The following is a 24,258-nucleotide window of genomic DNA, read 5'->3' as shown; positions in this document are numbered from 1 at the left end:
TCTGCAGGTTTAGGAGAATAAGAAGTCATTGGGTCTTCCAATGACAACAAAAGAGGGAGAGAGGAGTATGAAAATCCTGCAAGTTGAGAACTCTGGTGACACTGTTGCCCTGGTAAAATTGTCATAAGATGCTTAAGAATGGAACCAGAGCAGATACAGTCTTTGTATGGTCAAAGCTTATAAAATTAGGGGGTTCCTTTAAAAAATGAATACAAATTAAATTAAAAAGTGAGTATTATTTCAAAGAGAAGAGAAATTGACACCAACTGCAAATTTTAAAAAGCTAACAAATACCACAAATTGCACAAAATCTATATAAATTAATTATTAATTTTTTACATTTATGACATCAATTCTGTAAAACTCAATTTCCAAGAAAAAAATAATTCAGTCTTTTGTTTAACATGGCTGATCAAAGAATGATTATATTTTGATTTTGATTATAGTTGGGCTGCATAAAATACATGGCTGAATGCACAGCCATACCTGATATTTGTAGTTCTATGACAGATTTGTGCCCTAAAAATGCAGAAATTTTCATAAATTCTCTTTTGTACAATTCCATCAAAAAAGAAGAAAGTACGTGGTGCATTTAAAATTGTACATATTGAATTATCAAGTATATTCTTGCTAGTAAAGAATGTCTGTTCGGAGCAGGCTTCCATAAAAATGGATCTTTTTTTCTATTCATAAATTTATGTATCTGATGTTTGGAAGAATTTTCAAATCTTGTTTCTCCTCCACCACCCACAACCTTCTAGAGTTAGGTACATTCCATTACAATATAACTTCTAGCCTTAAAGTCATGATGTCAGAGAAGTGGCACAGTAGGCAATAGGAATATTGCTTAGAACCATTGATATACCAGGAGAGATAGTAGCAACTTAACGATACGTAGAAATGAGAGTAACCTAAATACATCCCACTAACTTCAAACCAAATGAGTTCCCCAACTCAACTTCCTTTTAGTTGGATGTCAAAAATGCCAGCAGCCATTCCAACACCACCTGACCCAGGAGAAGTGTGCCATAGGAAAAGTCAGAGTGGGAAAGAACAACAGTCTAGTTGATAATGGTTAGAATATCTTACTTTTACAAATAACACAAATCATTTGTCCACTCCCAGTGTCTTCAAAGGGCCCTGCTCAAGGGAGGGACATTGAGGCTTGAGCTCCATCAACTTCATGGTAGGTCCACCTCTGAAAGGGTTCATGGGCTTGCTTCCTGGACCTTCAGTAAAGGACACAGTTTCATAGTACAGCATAGACACCATAAAATAGAAGAAAACTGGGGAGGTGCATGAGAGGAGGAGACATGGGGAAGCAACGAGGAGACAGACAAGGAGGGAGAAGAGATATTGGACAATGTGAGAGTTTAAAGCAGAATCCAAAAAATCTTTCACACACCTCCCATCTAGAGGTAGAGCCTATTTCCTCTTCCTTTGAATTTGGGCAAACTGTGACTTCTTTGACTGTCAGAGTAAAGCCAAATGAGGCTATGTGAATTTTAGGCCAGAAAAGGCGCAACTCCAACTTAATCCTTTTAGGATGCTTGTTTGGGGGTACTGGGGACAGCTGCCAGGTCCAACTACCCTGAGGCAGCCATGCTTGGGAGGCCTGTGTAGGTGCTCTGGTTGACAGCCCCAGATAAGCTCTACCTGAGAGCCAGTGTTAGTTTCCAGCCATGTGAATGAGCTCCCAACCCAACCGAGCCTTCAGATGACTATGGCCCCAGCAGACATCTGGCTGCAATCATGTGAAGACCTCAAGAGAAAACCATCAAGCTGATTCCTTCCCAAATTCCTCACCCACAAAATAGTGAGGAAAAAAATGTTTGCTTTAAACCGCTAAGTTTCAGGAAAACATATTCACAGCAATAGGTAGGTAATTGAAACAGATGGGAAGGAAGTGGAAGGAGGGGGAGAGGAAAGGCATGGAGAAGTCCAGAGGAAGGAGAAAGGAGTACCCAAAGGACTTGGCAAGATAAGAAAGCTACAGGCTTGAGAAGGAATCCCCAAAGCAGGAGACTTGGTCACCATTGCACCTCCAAACCTGGACGTCTCTTTCTAATAAGTTCATTGTTTAGTATAATTTGAGTCAAGAGGCTCTAAAAAGAGTCTGGGATCCACTCACTGCTGAGTAAGACCTTTCCTCTCCCCATCTCTCAGTTTCTCTCTCTCTCTCTTTTTTTTTTTTTTTTTTGAGGAAGATTAGCCCTGAGCTAACATCTGCTGTCAATCCTCCTCTTTTTTTTTGAGGAAGACTGGCCCTGAGATAACATCCATGCCCATCTTCCTCTACTTTATATGTGGGACGCCTACCACAGCATGGCTTGCCAAGCAGTGCCATGTCCACACCCGGCATCTGAACCGACAAACCCCGGGCCGCTGAAGCAGAATGTGCAAACTTAACCGCTGCGCCACTGGGCTGGCCCCTCAGTTCCTCCCTCTTTAGAAAGAGTTGGTTAAACTGATGATATTTCTGAAAATGCTGTCAGCAAACACCTACATTAGAGTTACTTGGGGGAGGGGGTGATCTGTCTAAAATTTGGGTTCTCCAGATCTGGGAAATTGCCATCTCTAGGAGTAGAGCCAAGGAATCTGCATTTCTAACAAGTACTACCAAATTATTTTAAAGTTTCAGAACCTGTGGATTGGGTGATACTTAAGGGCCAATGTGTCAGGGGGGAAAAAAATAAAGGCTTAAGAAGTCTATTGGTGCCTACTCCTGGTGCAGAGGGAGATCCAGAGGAAATGTTAGAATCATTGAAAGCGGGGAGCAGAGCAGGGCAGAGTCGTGCTGAAGACTTCCTAAAAGACTGCTAATTTGGCAGTTTTGCAGGGTGACCATTTAGCCAAGTGGTCCCTGTGTGTGGCATCTCCCACCTTTACATTGCTCTTGCCTCCACACCTCCGTGACAGTTAGTCTGTTCTCCTCGGAAGCCTGTCCTAGTCCTGTGCATCTTTGGGGTCCAGGTCAAATTACCAACGTCATCACTGGTCCGCATCCTGTGGAAAGAGCACTTATCTGAGAATGAATAGATCCAAACATGAATTCCAACTTTGCCCCTGGTTGAATGTATGACCTGTTTGGGACAGGATAGGGTGAAGGGATGCTCCTCTTAGGACCTCTTTTCCCATCCACAAGATGAAGGTGATGGACTAATAATGTCAAAGAGTACTTCTATATTTGAGAAAATATGGCAGCTGGGGAACCATGCCAGGTCAGATAAGCACCTGATGCTTGTCCATACCATTGGTACCTTTCAATCCTTGGTTGAGATTGACATACATGAATGACTGGAACAGAATCATCTGTCCTAGGGGCCTATGGACCAAGAGGTCCTTGGAAATGGCCTGAGCGTACCCTGCAGTTGACAGTGTCTGCTCACCTCTGTGCTCAGGGATGAACTCAGAGCCCTCAGGGCTGAGCACAGGGAACCCTCTTCCCGACAAGGACCTCAGTGGAAGATGCTGTGTCTCTTTGTTGCCAACTGTTTGCTCATTACTCTCTACCCATTAGAACCCGGAGGACGCCTCAGGTGGAATCTGTAGGTGTTACTCATGGTGCTGTGCAGACCCAGGCCCCTCATATTCCCCCTCCTCCTTATTCTCTCCTCAAAGCTGCCTCCAGAGCCAGAAATTCGCAGAGGAAGCTCTAGATAGTTTGGAAACTCAAGGAATGTCCAAGCTGAGGGGACTAGAGAGCTCCACAGCCTCAATAACCCTCCTTTTTTGTACACATGTATAAATGGAAGCTTCTAGTAGCAAATAGATTTGTCCAGGATCACACAGCAAATAAATAGCAAAACTGGAGCTGAAATCCAGGTGTGAAGGGGAGCAAGGTGTTGTCAGATCCCACCACCTAGTTAGAAATCAGGGTGGATATAGTAGCTATTTGTCATTTTGTATTTAAATATTCAGCATTTTAATCTCACTCCTACAGTTGAAGAATTTCCTACTCAGAGAGTCTTGGTGTGAGGTAAAACCGGCATTCCACTATAAAAGCTGAAAGGTCCGTGCTTTCACTTTATCAGTCAGGGCTCAGTAAAGGACATAGAAATGATACTCAGTGTTTCAAACGGAGAGGATTTAACTCGGAGAACTGGTTACATGAGTATTGGGAAGATGAAATACCAAAACGAGGAGAGGCCGAGGTACCCATCACTTCTGGATTTGAGAGAATTAAAGATTTGGGATTATCAGACCCAGGGACTCATAGAAGGGGCCCAGGCACAGCTGGTGCTCACACCTCTGGAAAGACAGAGAGGTAGGGGCTGTGTGGTTGGCACTCAGTCTTCTAGAATGCACTGCAGCTGGTGTCCAGACCTCTGAAGGGAACCTGGCTCAAATGGTGCTTGGTCCACTGAGTCGGGGGCACAGCCAGCTGGTGCTGGTATTTATGAGGTGCAATGTATCTGGCTTGAAAAGTGCCTAAAGGATCCAGAGACTGGAGGTGTAACTCTTTTCTGCTGCTGGCAAGATGCTGACAGGAGCCACAAACAGGAAGAAAAACCCTTTCTCCCCTCATTCCACCTGTCAGTTTCCTCTCAGTGCCTCCTATTCACAGAGTCTAACTAGATACAAACTGGCAAAAGAGGGAAAATTAAGTTTGCAGAGTCCCATTCTCAACATCACAGAGAAGAGTATAGAAGCTGAGAGACAGTAGGTAATTACTATCATGCTCACTTTCCCAGACTCTCTTGCAGCTAGGAAATAGGTGCTTGTCTTGGGCTCAATCAGACACTCCCACCTCAGACATTGAATTGGGAACTAGTAAGTAAAGAAGCAAGGACAACGGAGAATTCATTTGATGACAGTAGTGACAGCAGACAGCCTTATCCTGTTTCTGGGGGCAGCAGTGGCAGGGACTATGGTGATGGCATTGATAGTGCAAGATGGGTACCCAGTGTTCAGTGTTCTGTTGACTGTGGCACTGGCTTTGTAGCCTTCCTTGTTCCCAGCATTCTCCTTATTTTCCAGTCCTCCTGCTGATCATCCTGTGAACTATCACAATTTTTATTTTTAGAACACATATTTTTTAATTTTTATTTATTTATTTTTAAAGATTTTATTTTTTTCCTTTTCCTCCCTAAACCCCCCCGGTACATAGTTGTATATTCTTCGTTGTGGGTTCCTCTAGTTGTGGCATGTGGGACGCTGCCTCAGCGTGGCTTTTGATGAGCAGTGCCATGTCCGCGCCCAGGATTCGAACCAACGAAACACTGGGCTGCCTGCAGCGGAGCGCACGAACTCAACCACTCGGCCAGGGGCCAGCCCCACTACCACAATTTTTTAAAATAAATTTCCTTTCTGCTTAAAATAACCAGAGTTGCATTTGTATCCAGAAACCCAGACTGATATAGCAAGCACAGCACATGGAGCGGCCTCTGAGCCTGGAAGTCTCAATGAACAAAAGAGAACTTTTTTTCTTGCCAGAGGTTGTCATCCTCATGTGATGTGCAATGGAGTCCCTCCACATAACTGGTTCCTGGAGCCTGTCATCATGCGATGGGCCCTATGTTCCTCTGGGTTAAGTTTTATCTTGGAAGGGGTGCCCTTTAGAACTTGAATGCCAAGAAATGAGTAACACTGAGGTCATTTACTATCTTACTTTCTCATTGGAAGGAATTGGACATTAGGAAAGAACTCGCGCTAGAATGGGAATCAGAGAGCATTCTCTCCAAAATAACAGAGTAAACCTAAACTAGTTCCATGAATAGTAGAAAAGGCTTTTGGCATGGGAAACTGGTCTCTAATGCTGGCCCAAGCCCTTAACCTGCATGCAACAATAAGCAAGTTGTTCTCCTCTCTGGGCCCCAGTTACCACCTGCACCACCGGGAATGTATAAAGAAAGGATCTTCCCCCTGTCTCACCTGGGGCACTTCCTTGGCTCTCGTTCTTTCCATTCCTAGTGATGTTCAAGAAGATATCAGTGGTAGTAGTGTTGGAAATAGGGTGGACCTGTGCAGAGCAACAGGAGAGCAAGTAAAACACTGTAGACCAGACACCTTCCAGGAAGACCTGAGACTCCGAGCCCTTGTCCTACATCTTCCTCTCATTAGGTGAGCTGCACGCCATGTGAAAACATAACGTAAAAAGAGAACTGAGCCCACATGACTGTCACTGAGACCTAGGTTTGGGGCTTGGCGGGCAGTTTACACCCTTATTCAATGGGATATACATTTCCAAATCAACAAGTACTGCCATCTTAGCTGTCCTAAGATATCTCAGACATGATACAACTTCAGCAGGCTCTGTGAGGAAGATAGGCATCCATTTGTCCTTGTAGTATCTTCTTAATACATTGTCTGCCTTTGAGTAGGTCATGAATTTTTTTTTTTAGCCACATCATCTAAGGCAGTGGCTCACCAGTACCAGTATACCAAGAGTCCAGCGATTCTAGAGTCTTCCAAAAAACCAAATTAAAAAAAGAAAGAAAGAAAGAAAGGTCCTAAGGTAACCCTGATGTATTCTAAGTTTGGAACTACCGGTCTAAAACTCTTCTGATTTAATATCACATTCCTGATAAACATTGTTAAATGTAGATCACATCATTTCTAATTCATCATATTTATACTTTTGCCCATTCTTGCCTCTTTCTGCTGTTAATTTTTGCTCTAAAGACTCATTCCTCTCAATTTGCCATTCCTGTTAAGCATTGCTCAGTAGACAGTGCATCATTCATGATTTGTCATATTTATCATTTTACACAATTTTTCCTTGCTTTTGCTATTGATTTGCTCCTTACCATCTACTTTAGCGTATTAATTCATCAAGCAAACTGAGACTTACTTAACTCAGTGTTCCTCCAAGATCATTGGCAAAGTGAAAGGATGACATGGAGATGTCAGAAGTATGCTTAGATTCAATGTACTTTATTTTTCATGTCTAAAGAGTCTCCTCTCTTCCCCCAACCACCTACCCAAAGCTAATCCATTGTTGAATTTTGTCGTTGACCTTGGCTCTCCTTCATTCACTGTACTACAGCCTTACTAGTCTTTTTTCAGTTTCTCATATGTGCTGAGTTCCTTCCTGCTCCAAAGCATTCACATACACTGGTGCACACATTTGGTTTCCTCTTGCCTTGAGTCTTCATCAGGCATCCTATACTCCTCCGACATGGTCCTTATCACAGTATGTAGCTATTTTAATTGTGACTTTACTTAATGTTTCTCTTCCTTCCAGACATTAGACTCTATAAGGACAAAGTATTGTGCCTTTTCCACACTAGTGCCTTACACATAATAGGTCCTCAACAAATATTTGTTGAATGAACTAAAATGAATCATAAAACCCTCCTTAATCTGAAAAAGCAAAAGGGAAGGACTGGCTACTGGAACAGGGACCTGTCTATAAGGGACTTCCTAAAATGAGCCAAGGTGAAGGGTCCCCCACATTGTGGGGACATAACAAGAGGGAGCTGAGGGAATAAATGCCCCAATCTTCTCTCCTTCTTCCTTCTGATCTCTTGCCTGGGTCGCATTGGGTGGTTCCAATCAGAAGCCAGAGAGCAAGACAACTTGTTGATGCAGCCCAGACATTTGGTCTTCTGAGGCATGGAACAGGACAAGAAGAGTGGTGAGTGGATCTGGAAGGAGAAAGAAAAAAATCCAAACTTATATCTCTCATTCCTCATCATCGACTCTTGGGTTTCATCCAGGTGAAAAGTTAAGGTCCCACCACAGGGGTTGCACAAGTCCCATAGGTCACAAAACCATTGTGGGAGTTGTCAGTTCGGTCTCCTACTCACCCAAAATCTAAAATGTTAGCCATCACCAGTGTTCTCTGTATTCAGAGGAGAAAGGGGAATATAAAGAAACAATTAACATAAAATGGAGCTGTTGCAGACCCCACTCCTGTAGCTAGTCCTGAGGCTCATGGTTGATAATTAGAGCTGCCTCCTTCCACCATCCTTTCCAGGTTTCCTTTACCTTTTACTAGCTAGATGGGATGCTTTACCTGGTGAGGTGATCCCAACCTTCATTCTGTAGATTCTGAGTCCTTGATGATCTTTCCTTTATGGAGTATCCCAGAGTATTTCATTGACTGGGAATATTGGGTAAAGAAGTGCTAAGAGGTACCAGTGAATCCCCTTGGGTTCCAGAAGAACTTCCACTGTATAGTAGCAACTCAATTTACCTCTGGTTAGTGACGCCCTCAATTTTCTCTCTGTTAGTTAAATGGCATGAGGAGACAAAATAGCCAGGGAGCAGTCTTTGCTCTCAATTCAGCAAAACTATGACAGTGTCCTCCCGTAGAAGCATTCCTCCCTTGAGCGCCAAGACCACCAATCACTGAGCTCAAGATTGGGAGTCTGGGAGACAAAAATTCCCCCAGTGGTTATTAGATGTCAAAGTGAGAGGAGAATCCCAGCTTCCTCCCTTGATTCTGGCACCGATTTATTGTGACTATAGGGGAGATGGCACCATATGCAGGCCAGTGATTTAATGCATACACCCCATCCTGTAGGGCAGTACTCCAGACTCTCATGGTATTGTCTCCCACATAGTACCACAAGTTAACCTTTAACAGGACATTCCATCATTTTATTAGGTGAACTGGTTTGGGGTAAGAAAGAATGTGTTTTCGAACTGGATATTCATAGTTCTCCATTTTTCCCTTTCCCGGTGCATACTCTCCAGGGCTGTCAGAAAAAATCCATCTGATGCCACAATTTTTACCATCATTATTTTTGTCAGTGTTGCCACCATGATTGCCACTACGAAATGCTTTAGTTGCTACCTGCAGTTAATCCTATGCCACTACCAGTAATAATTTGATTAATCGCTATGCTACCACACACCATTGATTATTCATTCCAATTTTTCCCTGGCTAGGAGATTTTCTGAGCATTCCTGAAATATGTGAGCAATCAAGAGTCAGGGCAGGAAGCGTGGCATACTTAGCCTGGATACTATGGGGAAGATTTTATGAAGGAAATTTATAAATGTATAGGCAATAAAGGCCACAAAGGAGAGTATAGTACCCCAGGGCTAGTAGCAGCAGTGTGCCATTGCCACCCCAAGGCCTGAAAGGATGAGCGGTGGAAAGTTACTGGTACTTAAAGCAGAAGGACTGTGTGGAGGAGCCAGCTGACAGGTGTTGATACTTTTGGTGAAAGACTCAGCCAGTCCACGGCCACACCAGAAGAAGGAAGTGAGGGGAATTGACACCTGGATCTGACTCTCCTCCTATCTTCTGGTTTCCTCCTGGTGCTACCCACTGGCTGAGACCAACCAGAAAGCAGAGGACAAGGGAGCCAGCCAATAGATGTCATCCATATGATGTCATCAACCTCCGAGGGCACAGAGCAAAGTGGAGAAGTAGGGAAAGTAAACCAGCATGGCACGTGAGTGATCTCCAGCACAGGAGCCTTAGAAGGCTTGGACACCACTTCTCACTATGTTGCTATTTCTTGAATAAAATAAAGTTAAAATCAACTTTAGAAATAATTATTCATGCCTACTAATTTCTCACAGGAGTCCTTCAAGACACGAACGTGATGCTTCATCATCTGGAGCTGCTACCAAGACCTATCTTCCTAGGATCCTCACCACTTGGACCAGAGGTTCTTAATCCTGGGCTGCAAATAAAATTACATGGGGAGCTTTAAAAAAAATACTGATGGACAGGGTGTAGGCATGGGAAAGGAGGTGGCAAAGGAGGGAAAGAGGAGAGTAAGATAGCAGATAAGTAGGACGTTAAGAGCTGAGAGGAAGCAACAGGCAGAAGACAGGAAATCTTGCCTGTCAGCAGTCAATACTTGTAACAACTGGAGGAATGAGTGCCTCAGTCCTGAAGGGGCATCTGGGTGATGATCCATAGAACCCACATGATATTATATATTAGTATGAGATTTTGTAGGTATTAGATCCAGGAATTCCTAAATCCTACCCAACTTCTCACTTCTTCTCTCAGGGAGTTCTCAACTTCTGTACAAGACTAGAGCCAAATATGAAACAAAGTACTGGTACTGATACTAGCACTGCATATATAGCTGCGCACAGGCACTGCATCTCAAGAAAGTGGAGCAATCAAATGTATGTGAGGAAGAGGCTCAGTAGAAAGTAAATGTTGTCCTTACATCCAAGAGAAAGACTTCCAGTAATGGTGACCTAAAGTGGTCAGGTGATTCTTCTCCACAGAAAACAAGTATAAAAGTGGATGAAATTGTCAAAAACAAATCAAGGCACTGGAAATTTACCAAAGGAAAATAAACTTTGAGAAACATTTATTCTCAGAAAACAGAGCTTCAGTTCCAAGAAGCTCAATGAACCCCAAGTAGATTAAACACAAAGAAAACCACACTTAGACACCTCATAGTCAAATTTCTGAGAGACAAAGAAACATATTTGAAAACAACTAGAGAAAAATGACTCGTGACATACAGGTGACCAATAAAACAATTAATGGCTGACCTCTCATCAGAAACAATGAAGGCCAGAAGCCACTGAAATAATATATTCAAAGAGCTGAAAGAAAAACAACTATCAAACAAGAATTCTATATCCAGAGAAACTATCCTTCAAAAAGAGAGGCAACAAACCATAATACAATGATAACTAGTACCTATAATACATGAAGAACTCTCAAAATCTGGAAGTACACAATCCAATTGGAAAAAGGGCAAAAGACATGAAGATATTTCACCTGAAAGGAAAGGAGCACATGAAAGGTGTTCAACACCATTGGCCATAAGGGAAATGCAAATTAAACCCACAATGAGATATCACTACACACCTATCAAAATGGCTAAAATAAAAAAGAGTGACAATAGCAAATGCTAACAAGGCTGCAGAGAAACTGGATCACTCATACATTGCTGTTAGGAATGTACAATGGTAAAGTTACTCTGGAAAATAGTTTAGCCGTTTCTTATAAAGGAAACATTCAACTACCATGCAACCCAGAAATTGCACTTTGGGGCATTTATCCTAGAGAAATGAAAACTTATGTTCACGCAAAAATCTGCACATGAATGTTCATAGTAGCTACATTCATAATAGCCAAACACAGCCCAGGTATTCTCCAACAGGTGATTGGGCAAACAAATGGTGGTATATCCATGGAATACTCAGCATGGAATACTAAGGAATGAACTAATGAGGGATGCAACAGCTTGGATGGATCTCCAGGGAATTATGGTGATTTAACAAAAGCCCATTCTAAAGGGTTAAATATGTGTGATTCCATTTACATAGCATTTTGAAATGACAAAATTTTAGAAATGGAGAACAGATTGGTAGTTGCCAGACGCTATGGATTAGGGGGCAAGACGAGTGGGAAGGAGAGAAGTATGGTATATAAGGGCGATGTTAGGGATCTTGGTACTAATAGAACTGCAGTATCTTGACTGTGGTAGTGGATACACAAATCTACATGGGATAAAATCATTTAGAACTAAGTACATATGCACATACACTCGTACACAAACGAGTACAAGTAAGACGAAAATCTGGACGAGATCAGTGGGTTGTTTCAATGTCAAAATCTGAGTTTTGATCTTATACTATTTTTCATTTCTTTTTCAAAATGTCACCATTGGGGAAACTGGATAAAGGGTATTATTTCTTACAACTACATGTGAATCTACAATTATCTCAATAAATTTTTCAACTAGAGAAAATAAAGGCTTTCCCACATAAACAAAAACTGAGAGAAGTTACCGCTACCAGACTTGATCTTTAATGCTGAAAGGAGATGACACTAAATGTGATTTAAATCTGAAGGTAAGAATGAAGAACACTAAATGGTAAATATAAAAGAGAGTGTGTGTATATTTATTCTTTTCTCTTAATTTCTTTAAAACTGATGATTGTTTAAAGCAGTAACTATAACACTGTATCATTAAGTTTATAACATACATAAAGGTAATATATAAGACAAAAGCACAAAGGAGGGGGCAGAAAATAGAACTATACTGGTACAAAGTTACTATATTTTACCAGAATTAAGTCAATAGGGAGACGTTCAATTCTGTCTCCGTCCCAAGGCTAGGATTGCTAGGATCTCTTGACCACACCATACCCTCTTCCTCTCTCTGTTAGGAGTTCCTTCATTCCTCTACCACCAGACTCCACTTACAGAGGGAATAAAACCCAGAAGTGGACAGACATTGAGTTCATGGAGAACCGATGGTCTCTCTGGGATATGAAAAGCGATTGAGTGTCCCTCAGAGGCCTCTCTGAGGGACAGGAGACCTTTGGTGGAGTTGTGGTAGGACGATGCAGTGTAATGATTTAACAAAGGCTTGAGTCAGAGAGACTTGAGTTAGATCTCAGTCTGGCTACTTATAAACTAAATAAACTTGGGCATATCTCATAACTTCCCTGAGTCTTGGATTCCTCATCTGTGAAATAAGAAAAACAATAAAACCTGTGCCATGGAGTTTTCGTGAAGATCATACAAGAGGATTTATGTAGTGTGCATAACATACTGTCTGGTAGGTAGGACATGTTTCATAAACAATAAAGATTAGTATTATTACAAGAACAAACAGTGCAAAATTGAGGGCATCCCGTAATGATCTCAACCACTCAGATGCAAACCTTATAGGGTCACAGCTTTCAGGAAAGGGGTCAACCTGGAACTCCCCATAGTGAGAATTTCCTGTGTCTTATGGATAGTTCCAGTCTCCGGGGATCTAGAGACAATTTCTCCTGTACCCTACAGTCTCTATTTATATTCAAGCTATTTGGCATAAAATGCTAAAAATTATCCTTTGCTAAAATTTCCACTTGGATTTCTGAAGACACAAATTGACTCTTAAAGTTATCAACCTTATTTTGCCCCTGGGACATTTATTTTGAACCTAAATAAGGTTAAAAAAAAAAAAAAACCCAGAAATAAACTCTCTTGGTATGTGCATGTTTATGATAAAAGTATTTGTTACATGTACAAGCAAGTCTTCTCTCTAAGCCCCTGTTCCTCTATTCTGTAAAATGGAGGTGACAACAATATCTATCCCAAAGACTTTTATGAAAACGTAATGAGACAAGGCAGAAAATTCTCTGACACCTAGTTGGTGCTCAAGTGATGTTAGTCTCCTCCCTGCTCCTAGAAAAGATAAAGGTTATATGGAGGTTAAAATCTGAGTAGGGAAACTTTATTCTTTCAAAATCCCACCCACATTTACTCCCCCCATCCCTACAGCACCCAAATCAGTGGGTTTCAATCAAAGGTAATTTAATTAAGTCTGGACACACATACATGGTGGGTACAGGGTTAGGAAGACTACTTTGATGAGTATAAGTACTAGATCACTAGCCAGAGCTTCCTGCTAGATTCTCTGGTGTGCTTTTAATAAATCTTACCCTTGCCCTCCATCTCTTGGAATTATAGTAACCTTACCACCCAAATCACCTGAGGAAGGACCGAGTCACTGCGTCATGGTCAAAGATCCCCCAGGGCAACCCAGATACAGAGTGTCTGGTTTTCAAAGGCCAGTGCCTCCTACACCCACCCACAGGCCTATTCAGTCAGATAAGTACAGGCACACCTCATTGAGCACTGCCATCACTGCATGGAGTCCTTATCATGCTGCTAATGTTGGAAATATTTTTATAATTAAAAAAGTACTGATATCCACAACTCTTCTGCAGGGTTTCCTAACCTCGGCACTATTGACATTTGGGGACAGATCACTCTTTGTTGCAGGGCTGTCCTGTGCATTGTAGAATGTTTAGCAACATCCCTGGCCTCTACCAGTGGGTCTCCTCCTACCACCGATTTTATGACTATCAAAAATGTCTTTAGACATTGTCAAGTGTTCCTGGGTGGCAGAATCACCCGATCCTTGGAAAAAAAACTTCTCTTCTGAATTGTGTGTTAAAAGGCCGATCCTCACTTCTTGGTCAGCTGCTCTAGAAGAGGGAGCACTGTGGTGAGCTCCCACCAAGGAGCACCCATAGGCAATCCTGCCTTTCTTCTGCCTGAATGGTAAATGCCAGTCTGTTGACTCTGCAGGGCCCGCCTTCTGCAGTTATTTTGGCTTCTGATGAACTGATTTGACCACCAAGGGAGCTAAGGAAAGAGATACCAGGGATAATGCTTGTGGACCCACCAAAGTACAAAAGAAGCTGTATCACTGAGATGTTGAAATGCAGGCTTCAGAGGAGCCTTCAAGGACATGAAGGTAGAGGAAGCAGTGAAGATTGGCAGGTGAGAGAAGGTTGATCAAACACTGTGTTGGGAGAAGCAATGGCTGAGGAATGAGCATCATGGCTTCAGGGGATTTAAAGAGAAGGAAAATCTACCAGTAATTGAAAGATGGGTAAGACATTTCTCTACGGATCACGCACGGTGCTGCTCCAGTTAGCACTCCCATTTCCAAAAAACCATCACACACACACCTGCAAATGGCATATACCTGTGTGTTCCGTTACAATGTATGAAGCCTTTGCATATTCATGGAACACTTGTGCCCATTCTGGGAAGTATGCTAAACCAGCATAATCAATCTCAATTTATCGATGAGAAAACTGAAGGTCAGGGAGGTTAAATGGTGCCCAAGGTTAAGAGCACTTGGACTCAAAAGCACAAACTCAGACTTCAGATCTGAGGCTCACTAAATCCCACTAAAGCATGCCAGCTTTGTCTTCTAAGAGGACTCTGGAAAGGAGGTGGTAGGGAATGTGCTGGCCCCTGGTGATCGAGTCACGCCTCTAGTCAGAATGATTCTCTAAACCAAAGTTTGGCCCTCCTTCTATACTGTACTTTTGACATTTCTGTTTAAATATACTAAGTCTGCACCTTCTGCAAGTAGGTGACTGTTTCTGGCCTCCGGACAACGTGTGTGTTGTTCCCACAGTTCCATGGGAGACTCCAGATGGGAGGGAGGCAGCACCTAAGACTATGCCTGGCACACTGTGGGAGCTCAATAAGGGTTTGTTGAATCAATCAGTGATACAAGGGCATTGGAGCTGGACAGACCAAGGTCCCAGTCCTGGCTCTTTACACTTGCTATCCATGTGATAACGATCAAGGTAGTTTACCCTCTCCTCATGCACAAAATGGGGGTTCTAAGCCTTGCAGGAATCCTCTGAGGGTTCAAGGGAGATCATGCGGGAAGAGTATTTTATATGGTGCCTGAAAAGGTAAAGGCACACACTAAATGGTAGCTGTGGTTTTATTATTGTCAAAGGGGCTTCCACTCTGAAATGTAGTAAAGTGGCCTTGGATAAAATCATATCAGACAAGACCAAAGGAGAAAGGCAGAGCTGTGCTTTGGCCGGACACTCTGCTCCAGGGGTAGCCCAGCCTTGTGAATAGCAGGAGTTAGGGGTGAATGACCTGCATGTGGGGCCAGGTTCCTCCCTCTTGGTCCTCTTTCTCCCTAAAATGCCAACCCCAGGCTGGGCTACTGGCTGGGTAGCAGCATACAGCTCCAGGTCTCTGTCATTTCTCCTGCTTCTCACTCGGTGCCAAAAGCTTCAGTCAGATGGGAAAAGGTTGGTATGGAACATGAGAGCCCCAAAAGCAACCTGGAAATGGGGCGGGGGACCCAGCAGCACAAAGAGAGCCCATTTCTTTTTTTAAAAAATTATTTTGTTGAGGTCATATTTGTTTACAACATTGTGTAATTTCAGGTGTACATTATTATATATCAGTTTCTGTATAAACTGCATACTGCTCGCCACCAATAGTCTCGTTTTTATCAGTCACCATGCATATGTGCCCCTTTACCCCCTTCATCCACCCCCCAGCCCCTTCCCCTTTGGTAACCACTAATCTGTTCTCTTTATCCATGTGTTTGTTTCTCTTCCATTTATGAGTGAAGTTATACAGTGTTTGTCTTTCTCTGTTTAGCTTATTTCACTTAACATAATACTCTCAAGGTCCATTCATGTTGTTGCAAATGGAACGATTTTGTCTTTTTTATAGCTGAGTAGTATTCCATTGTGTATGTATATATATACACATATATACATACACACACACACACACACATATATATATACATATCTCACATCTTCTTTATCCATTCATCAGCTGTTGGGCACTTGGGTTGTTTCCACGTCTTGGTTATTGTGAATAATGCTGCAATGAACATAGGGGTGCATAAACCTCTTTGTATTGTTGATTTCATGTTCTTTGGATAAGTAACCAGTAGTGGGATAGCTGGGTTGTATGGTATTTCTATTTTTAAGTTTTTGAGAAATCTCCATACTCTTTTTAATAGTGGCTACACCAGTTTGCATTCCCACCATGAGTGTATGAGAAAGAGAGCCCATTTCTTATCTCATAGGATAAGGAGTCAATCAATTCAGTTCATCAAATATATATGAGGCATGTATGATGTGCCAGCCACTGTCCTAGATGTGGAGGCTAAAGCAATGAGTGAAACAAAGACCTTGCCTTTGTGGAATTAATTTTCCAGTGGGAGAGAAACAGAAAATACCTAATACACGTAACAGACAGTAAAAGGCTGCAGAAAAGAGAAAAAGTGGAGCAGGGAAAGGCAGATCCAAAGTCTGGGGTGGGGCTGGTGGCAAGCAAGGTGAGATCGAGAAGGGGAGATATGGGCCAAAATGTGAAGGTGAGCGCCTTAGGCAAGTCAGACCTACCTGTAAGAAAAGTTTCCTTTCAGGCCTACTTTCTCTGCTGAAGCTTAAAATCTGCAAATGGAAGTGGGGAGATGAAATGCAGTATATCCAACATAATCTGCTGGAAATGAGGACAGTTAGCAGTAGTTTTCACGATTTTTGAGCAGCCAGTAAGATTTCCTTTAAAATATATATATATTATAATGCATGATTGTAAAAGTAATACCTATTCTTGGTGGAAATTCAAACATACAAAAGTATAAGAGAGAAAGCAAAAATTTGTCAAAATTTTACCTTCCAGATCTAAGTTCTTCATATGAAGTTGGAAGTCCTAATAGCTAGTAATTGCAAGGATAAAACTATTCACGTAAAAGGAGAATAGAAGGGGCCGGCCCGGTGGTGCAGCAGTTAAGTTTGCGCTCTGCTTCGGAGGCCCTGGGTTCGCCAGTTGGACCCCAGGTGTGGACCTATGTACTGCATATTGAGCCGTGCTGTGGCAGGTGTCCCACAATAAAATAGAGGAAGATGGGCATGGATGTTAGCTCAGGGCCAGTCTTCCTCAAAAAAAAAATTTTTTTTTAAGTAAAGATAAAGAAAAGGAGAATACAAAGTAACTTGTTAATCCTGCCTCAGAGGATCCCATGGCTTTTTTTTTCTGTTAACAAATATTTACTGAGAACTAAGAGCCAGGGCTGCTAGGTACGTAGACTGCAGAAATGAGTATGTTGAGATCCCTGCTCTCAAAAGTCTTTTTGGTTAAAGAATGGAAAGAGTGACTGAGAGAAGCTACTATTTATTGATGCTTTTCTGTTTATCGATGCTTTCCATTGGTTATCCATAACCCTTCTGCAAGCCTAAAATGTGGATATTACACTCCCATTTTACAGTGAAGAAAATTGATCATCAAAGATATAGGTCATTGATCCAAGATCACACAACTATAAAATGATTAAGTCAAGTTGGAACCCTGCTCTCAGATTCAAAGTCAGTCTTCCTTTCACTGTAGAACATCTATTCTAGAATGACTATGAGACAAGAGGTAGAAGCCTGAGAGAGCTTACTCATCAAATTCCATAAAATCAGACCTGGAAGGGTCCTCAGAGTTGATGGGTTTCAACTGCCTCATTTTACAAATGAAGAAATGGAGATTTGGGGAAGTTAAGTTGATATGATATCCCAAGGGCAGGGTAAAGATTTGAATCCACTTGAGTTGGATTCTCAAGTCTGGGGTTTTCACCACATCAGGATCCTCCCAGAAGTGAAAGCCTCACCTTCGGTGTAGAAGGATAAGGCCACAGCCTGGTGGGCCAGGTGGACCGAGCAAGAAGAGGTCCAGAGCTCAGCTGCTATGGACATCCTCACGGTTGCACCCAGGGCCACCCCAGCCCCTGGCATATGGGGCTGACAAAGGTAAGGTGATGGGTTTGGGCTCTCTCAACCACTTTCTCTCTTCAGGGTCAGAGAATACTGTCTCACGAGAAGCATGCAAACTTCCTACGGAAAAGGGCTCATGCCGAGGCTCAATCCCAAGGTGGTTTTACAACTCAAAAACTTATGACTGTGAGCCGTTTTTATACAGAGGCTGCGATGGCAATGGCAACAACTTTTTGAGGGAAAAACTTGGGAGGAAGCCTGAAAGAACACCTGATTTCCTAACAAGAACACAGCCCTCTTTGAAGTCAGGATTGTTCTAGGGCAATAAAAGGCATTTTTGTGAACACAGATGCATTCCTCCACCCCAAATTTATTCTCCCTTCTGTGTTGCTAAAGTCACTCATCCCTGTACCTGAAATTCTACAAATATTGTCAACATATTTAAAATCTCAAGACCTTTTTTTAAAAATATATACGTACAAATACAGTGGGGAAATTGAGTTAACAGTCATTCACACTTAGAATGAATTACTTCTTAGCATATAGGAAGATAAAGGTTTTGAAAGAGAGGGGGCTGGATTTGAAAACCTGGGGCTTGGTATTAGAAAGGCCTAAACTGGACAAGGAAAGGATTTCTGGAGTCCTGTGAAACAACACAAGGGAATAACACAAGCCAGAAAAGAAAGATAGGAATGCAGGGAGAAACTGAAGCTATTAAGGCAATTTTTAACTTAAAAATTAGTGAAATTTTATGAAAGCCCTTATCTACTAAGGCTATACCACATCTTCCTGCCACAGGCTACACGGGGAGAGCAGCGAAGAGCCTGGTCCTGGAGTCCATTGGTTTGCTTTAAGCAACACCAACGGTTACAGCTTGGAGAGAGAGGAGGAAACGCAGGGATCATCTAGTTCAGTTATCTCAAATCTCAGAGGGAAAAATGGAGGACTGAAGATAGGCAGGGACTTCTCTAAAATCACAGGGTGGAATGAGACAGAGGCATCACTGATCCTAGGAAAACACCCTTTCTTCTGCATTGCAATGTCCACTCCATGATTTTCCCAGACTTCCTCTGTACTCAGGGATGGAGGGCATAATTGAAGATGGAGAGTTCATTTGGGTACTCGCCTTTATCTCCAATTCTGATTCAGGGTCCTTCCCTCAGGTCCAAGACAGCTGCTTCCCATTGCCCAAGGAAAAATAACTACCATCACTTAAGCCAGGGACTGCGCTAAACTCTTTATAAACAGTCCATATAAACCTCAGAGTAACTCTGAAAATTAGACTGTGTTCATGCTTCTCAAAGTGTGGTCCAGGGACCAGCAGCCTCCAAGTCACCTAAGAACTTGTTAGAAATGCAGAATCTCAAGCTTCCCTCCAGACTACTAAATCGTAATCTGCATTGTAACAAGATTCCCAAATGACTGGTAGACACATTCAAGTTTAAGAAGCAGTGGTAGATGAGGAAACACAGATAAAACAAATTGGTAATGTTTGCAAGGCCACACAGCTGGAAAATGGCAGAGCAGGTCAACGAGCCCATGTTGGTCCACTTCCGAAATCCATGATCTTAACCACTATGCCACACTCCTTCAAAGACCTCAGAATTTGCCCCATGGGGCTGATTTCCAATCAAAGATATTTTTCAAAAGATTTCAAAAGTCCAGCTTTTGCTGCAGAGACAACAGACATATTTTCCTCCCACTCTTTCTTACTCTGGCTCAAAGAAAGGCTAGCAGGGCCACTGTGTGAGTGGGTGGCCAATTGGACAACGCTGGGAAACAGGATGCCTGGATCTTCTCCGGGAAGAGCCTGAGACAGAATCCTAAATGTCTCTCATGACCACTGTCTTCTATTTCCAGGAGAGACAAAGTCACGCCAGCATACTGAGCACTTCAACAAAGGAGAGATTGCCTCATTCCTAGTCCCTAGGCTCCAGCCCCTCCACTCCCACACTCCCTCCCTGCTTCTCTACATCTCACTATGGATAACATTCTCCACGGCAAACACCAATCATATATCCCACCAAAATGTTCTAGAAACTCCTGAGTTGTGCAATATCTAAATCACTGGCTCCAAGCTCTGTCTCCCACCCATTAAAACACGAGAATTATCCTGCCTTGGGATCATTGTCTTTATAATCCAACTGTGTCTTTATTCACCACTGCATCTCTGGTGCCTAAAATTATATCAGTGTACCAATATTCAACATCACTCAACAGCTCCAGACTAGACACACCTTCAGAGTGGGTGGAAGTAGACAAGGAATTCCACACACCTGTGCATCACTTACCCACTATTCATCTGCCCTTTAGTGATCTACCCATCATCCTTTATTTTAAACTGAAATAGCGTTCTAGCTGATCTCAGGGTTTCTGCTCTTGTCCCCTCAGTCTATTCTCAACAGAGTAACCAGAAGGATCCTTTTCCATCATGATACTCCTCTATTCATAATCTCTCAATGACTTTCCATCTAACTCAGAGTAAAAGCCAAAGTCCATATGAGTACCTGCCTCGGGTTCCTGTCTGAGGGCCTTCTGTAGATGCTGTGGGAGAGCACTCATATTCCCCTTCAGTAATGAAGCACTGATTCCTCCAGCCGCTGGGAGTTTGATGGCTGATGGCTCTCAGTGAGTCCCTCTACCCCTCTATGGAAGCCAAAGAGTCTCACTATTACCTCTCTTCCTAATTGACTGCTTGAGTGTGAGCATATGACATGGACTCAGCCAACGGATGCTTCCGTCCTGGACTTTGAATCTGGAGGGAATGATACAAAGACCCAACAAACTGAGAAAGTTTTTATCATTGTGGTGGGGGTGGTGAAAGTCTGGGGGTGACAGAGCATCGAAGGCCCAACAGTGGCAGTGCCATTGGTAGCAAGGATAAAACTACTACAAACTCAGAGATGCTCAAAACGTATGTCTTTTAAAAAAAATTATGATTGGCCTGAATTTCTGTTTTGAGCTCCCATTTGACCATGTAATGGAAATCTCTGTCATTTCATTGGTTTCGGCCACCACCTACCCCCAAAGTTAATTCTACATTCCAATACACTTGCTCAACTTCTAGGCATCAGATGGGAGATGTGCTTGATGTTTGGTCGTCATCATATAGACACACTTTTTTATTCCTGCTGGGTGCTCAGATATTTTTCCAGCATCTTTCTCATCTGACAAGAGGTCACCTGGTGACTTATATTCTCTGCTTGCTGCTTTCTAGAGCTCAGGAAATACCTGGCTGCTGTGCACCACCTAGAGCTATAGAAAACTCAGTGGGACTCTCTAAAAACCCTATACTTAGGCACCCCATGTACCAATTTCTGATCTACCTGGCAGAGGTTCTCAGTTCCAACTTTCTCCTAGTTGTGGGAAATATATCCTGTCTACAGTCACTTCTTCTCTTGATTCCAAAATATACCAGGTACTCAATTGCCCCAAAGGACTTAGCCCAGGGCCCCTTCTCAGGGTCCCAAACCCCATCTATTTCTCTTTGTTCTCTTCTCTCTTCCTTAAACTTCCAGTGGGGAGAATTTTATACACCTGCTGGTGGAGACAGGCAGGGAGCAGACATTGGTAAAATCTGCTTCCGATATATCATATGTTCTTCCAAATCTTTGTCTGAGGTCTACACCTCCTCTTTTCACTCTACCAGCCAAGAATTTAAATATTTTGTGAAGTATGTTCTGTTGTGCCGTCCCTTCCCCAAGCATGAAGTAGAATACCAGGCTGCCAGGGATGGGGGATAGACCAAAGAAAAGTGGATCTATAGGGATAAAAGTCCAATTAAATTTTATCTACAGGAATTAAATTCAATTAGCATCTCAAAATAATATCCGTCTGCATATGCCTTTACTTCTTTTTCTACATAAAGAATATATACAGTATTATTTTCTATCAGGGCTTTTATGCAGCATTATGTTATAAGCATTTTCCCAGGTCAGTGAATATTCTTCAGTGTCATTGTTAATGGCTGTGTAATATTCTAACGTCCAGAGCATTGTAATTTACTTAGCCAGTTATCTACTGTTGAATGTTTGTGTGTTTCCAAGTTTTCATCTTTGTAAAGTAACACAAGGTTAAACAGAAACATGGCTTTTAAACACCTTTTAAAAATAACATCCTGACTGAATAAGACATCTCACTCACATGTCCCCTCTAAACAACAATAATTTGGCATCCATCCATGGACAAAAGTGCTTTTGTGGGACCTTTGGGATCCAGTTGGGGACTGTGAAACCCCCAAGCAGTCCAAGACTGAGGAGAGCCATTTAGAGAATGCAGGCCCGGACCCGGGCAGCTGACTCACCTACCATGGTCCTGGCTACAGACCCAGAAGCAGCTCCATACCCCTGAGGACTTGGCAACAGCCCCATTTGCCTTGGTCCTGTCACCAGGACTGTATGCCAAGGGACCCAGGAGGAGTCATGCCCACCCATGTGTTGGATAACAGGAATACAGAATTCAGTCCTGGCTGTAATGTCAGGACACTGTGAACAGGCCCCAGCCCCTGTCAGTCTCCCTCAGGGAGCCCCTGGAGGTAAGCCCACCAGACTTGCTCAGACTGTTGATTCTGAAAGGGCCCAATAACTAGGGTCTAGCCCATCCCAGCCACAGTCCTCAAACAGTCCTGCTGGTCCAGGAACCCAGCAGGAGACATGCCCATCTGTGCCCCTGGGGATTCTGGAAGGGCCCTGTACTCGACTCCAGACCCCTCACAGCCGCAGTCTGTGAATAGTCCTACTGGCACAGGGACCAGGAAGGAGACACTCCTGTCTGCACCCCTGGAGATCCTGAAGGGCCCCATATTCAATCCCAGCCCCTTCCAGCCACAGACCATGAGCAGTTCTGCTGGCACGGGGACCTGGTGGGAGACACGTCTATACCTCAGAAGATCCAGAAAGGATCCTATACTTGGCTCCAGCCCCTCCAGCCAGGATTAGGGAGCAGTCCAGCCCACCCAGGGATCTGGTAGGAGACACCCCCATCCATACCTCCAGAACCAGGTCTATGGACCTCAGTCTTGGCTGTGGAACCTAAAACAGCCCTGGGGGCTCAGTTCCAGTCCCTCTCAGCCATGGTCGAGGGTTGGTCTTGCCCACCCAGGGACTCATCAAATGACCAGGCAGCAGCCCTCCCAGGGACCTGGTGGGAGCCACACCCACCTCACTTTGGTAATAGCCTTGCTGACTGAGAACCCGACTGTGGACCCTGAAGCGGACCCTTGTCCCAGCAGCACACTCTACTGAACAAGGTACTAGAGGCAGTCCCATCCACCCGGGGACCAGACAGGATCTACGCCTGCCTGAGGCCCTGGTAACAAGCATGCCAACCATGGACCCCGCTGCAGACCCAGGGATAGCCTCAAAAGTGGCTCTAACCCTGCGTGACTGGGATTCTGGAGGTAATCTTATCAGCCTGGGGGAACCAACAGAAAAGTATTTTTACCTACCAAAACCAGTCTGTAAAGACCGGAAGAGGTGTTTGCTCCTTCAAATGCACAGACACCAACACAAGGCTACATGAATCTCGAAGAATCAGGCAAATAAGACGCCACCAAAGGGACTAATAAAGCTCCAGTCACCAGCCCCAAAGAAACAGAGATCTATGATCTGCCCACCAAAGAATTCAAAATAATCATCTTAAAGAAACTTAAGGAAATGCAAGAGAATATATATAGATAACTAAACGAAATCAGGGTGTTTTACAAGGATGCAATTAAAGTGTTGACTGGTTGGGGCTGCATTTTTCATCTCAAGGTTCAACTGGGGAAGGAACCACTTCTAGCTCACTCACGTGATTGTTGGTAGGAGTCAGTTCCTTGTGGGCTGTTGGTCAAAGGCCACCTTCAGTTCCTTGACAAGTGGGCCTCTCCAGAGGGCAGTTCAGTTCATGGCAGCTGGCTTCATCAGAGCAAGCAGTGAGAAGAACCAGAGTGCTAGCAAGACAGAAGTCACAGTCTTTTGTAACTTAACCTTGGAAGTGACATCCCATAACTTTTTATTACATCATTGCTCATTAAAAGCAAGTCATTAGATCCAGGCTATATTCAAGGAGGGGATTACACAAGAGCATGAACCCCAGGAGGTGGGGCTCACTGGGGGCCACCTTAGAAGTCTGACTGCCACAGGGAATAACTTGACGAGAGTCACACGTCAGTGATTGCTTAAAGTCTCAGTTCTTGGGTCTCTTCCATTTCCCTTCCTTCTTCTGTGATATTTCTTCACAGGTGAAAGCTCAAGGCTCACGGTGCCTGCCCCTATGTGTACAAATACCCAAGTGGTCTTACATCACTAAGTCTGGATTCTGAGAAATGTTGTGTTATAAAAGTTGCTGAGATGGAAA

At 43.3% G+C, this 24,258-nt stretch overlaps 1 protein-coding gene and 1 long non-coding RNA gene across 3 annotated transcripts in view; one reads left to right on the top strand and one right to left on the bottom strand.

The window, feature by feature from the left end:
* LOC100630144 (eppin) overlaps window positions 1–20,035 on the top strand; it is a 32,954-nt gene extending 12,919 nt beyond the window's left edge. For both annotated transcript variants that reach the window (XM_070247146.1, XM_070247147.1), the window contains one exon: window positions 18,001–20,035. In XM_070247146.1, the coding sequence (XP_070103247.1) occupies window positions 18,001–18,239 (239 nt within the window). In that variant the 3' untranslated portion in view covers window positions 18,240–20,035. The remainder of the gene's footprint in view (window positions 1–18,000) is intronic.
* Window positions 14–24,162, bottom strand: LOC138920083 (uncharacterized). Its single transcript, XR_011430740.1, has 5 exons — window positions 23,710–24,162; window positions 7,474–7,589; window positions 5,875–5,962; window positions 2,884–3,006; window positions 14–1,229 (listed from the first exon to the last, which is right to left on the bottom strand). It is a non-coding gene; the product is annotated as an uncharacterized lncRNA (long non-coding RNA).
* Window positions 24,163–24,258: the final 96 nt, after the last annotated feature.

This window comes from Equus caballus, chromosome 22, assembly GCF_041296265.1.
Source record: "Equus caballus isolate H_3958 breed thoroughbred chromosome 22, TB-T2T, whole genome shotgun sequence".
Taxonomy (NCBI): domain Eukaryota; kingdom Metazoa; phylum Chordata; class Mammalia; order Perissodactyla; family Equidae; genus Equus; species Equus caballus.
The sequence above is the reverse complement of the archived record's forward strand: the minus strand, read 5'-3'. Positions and strand labels throughout refer to the sequence as shown.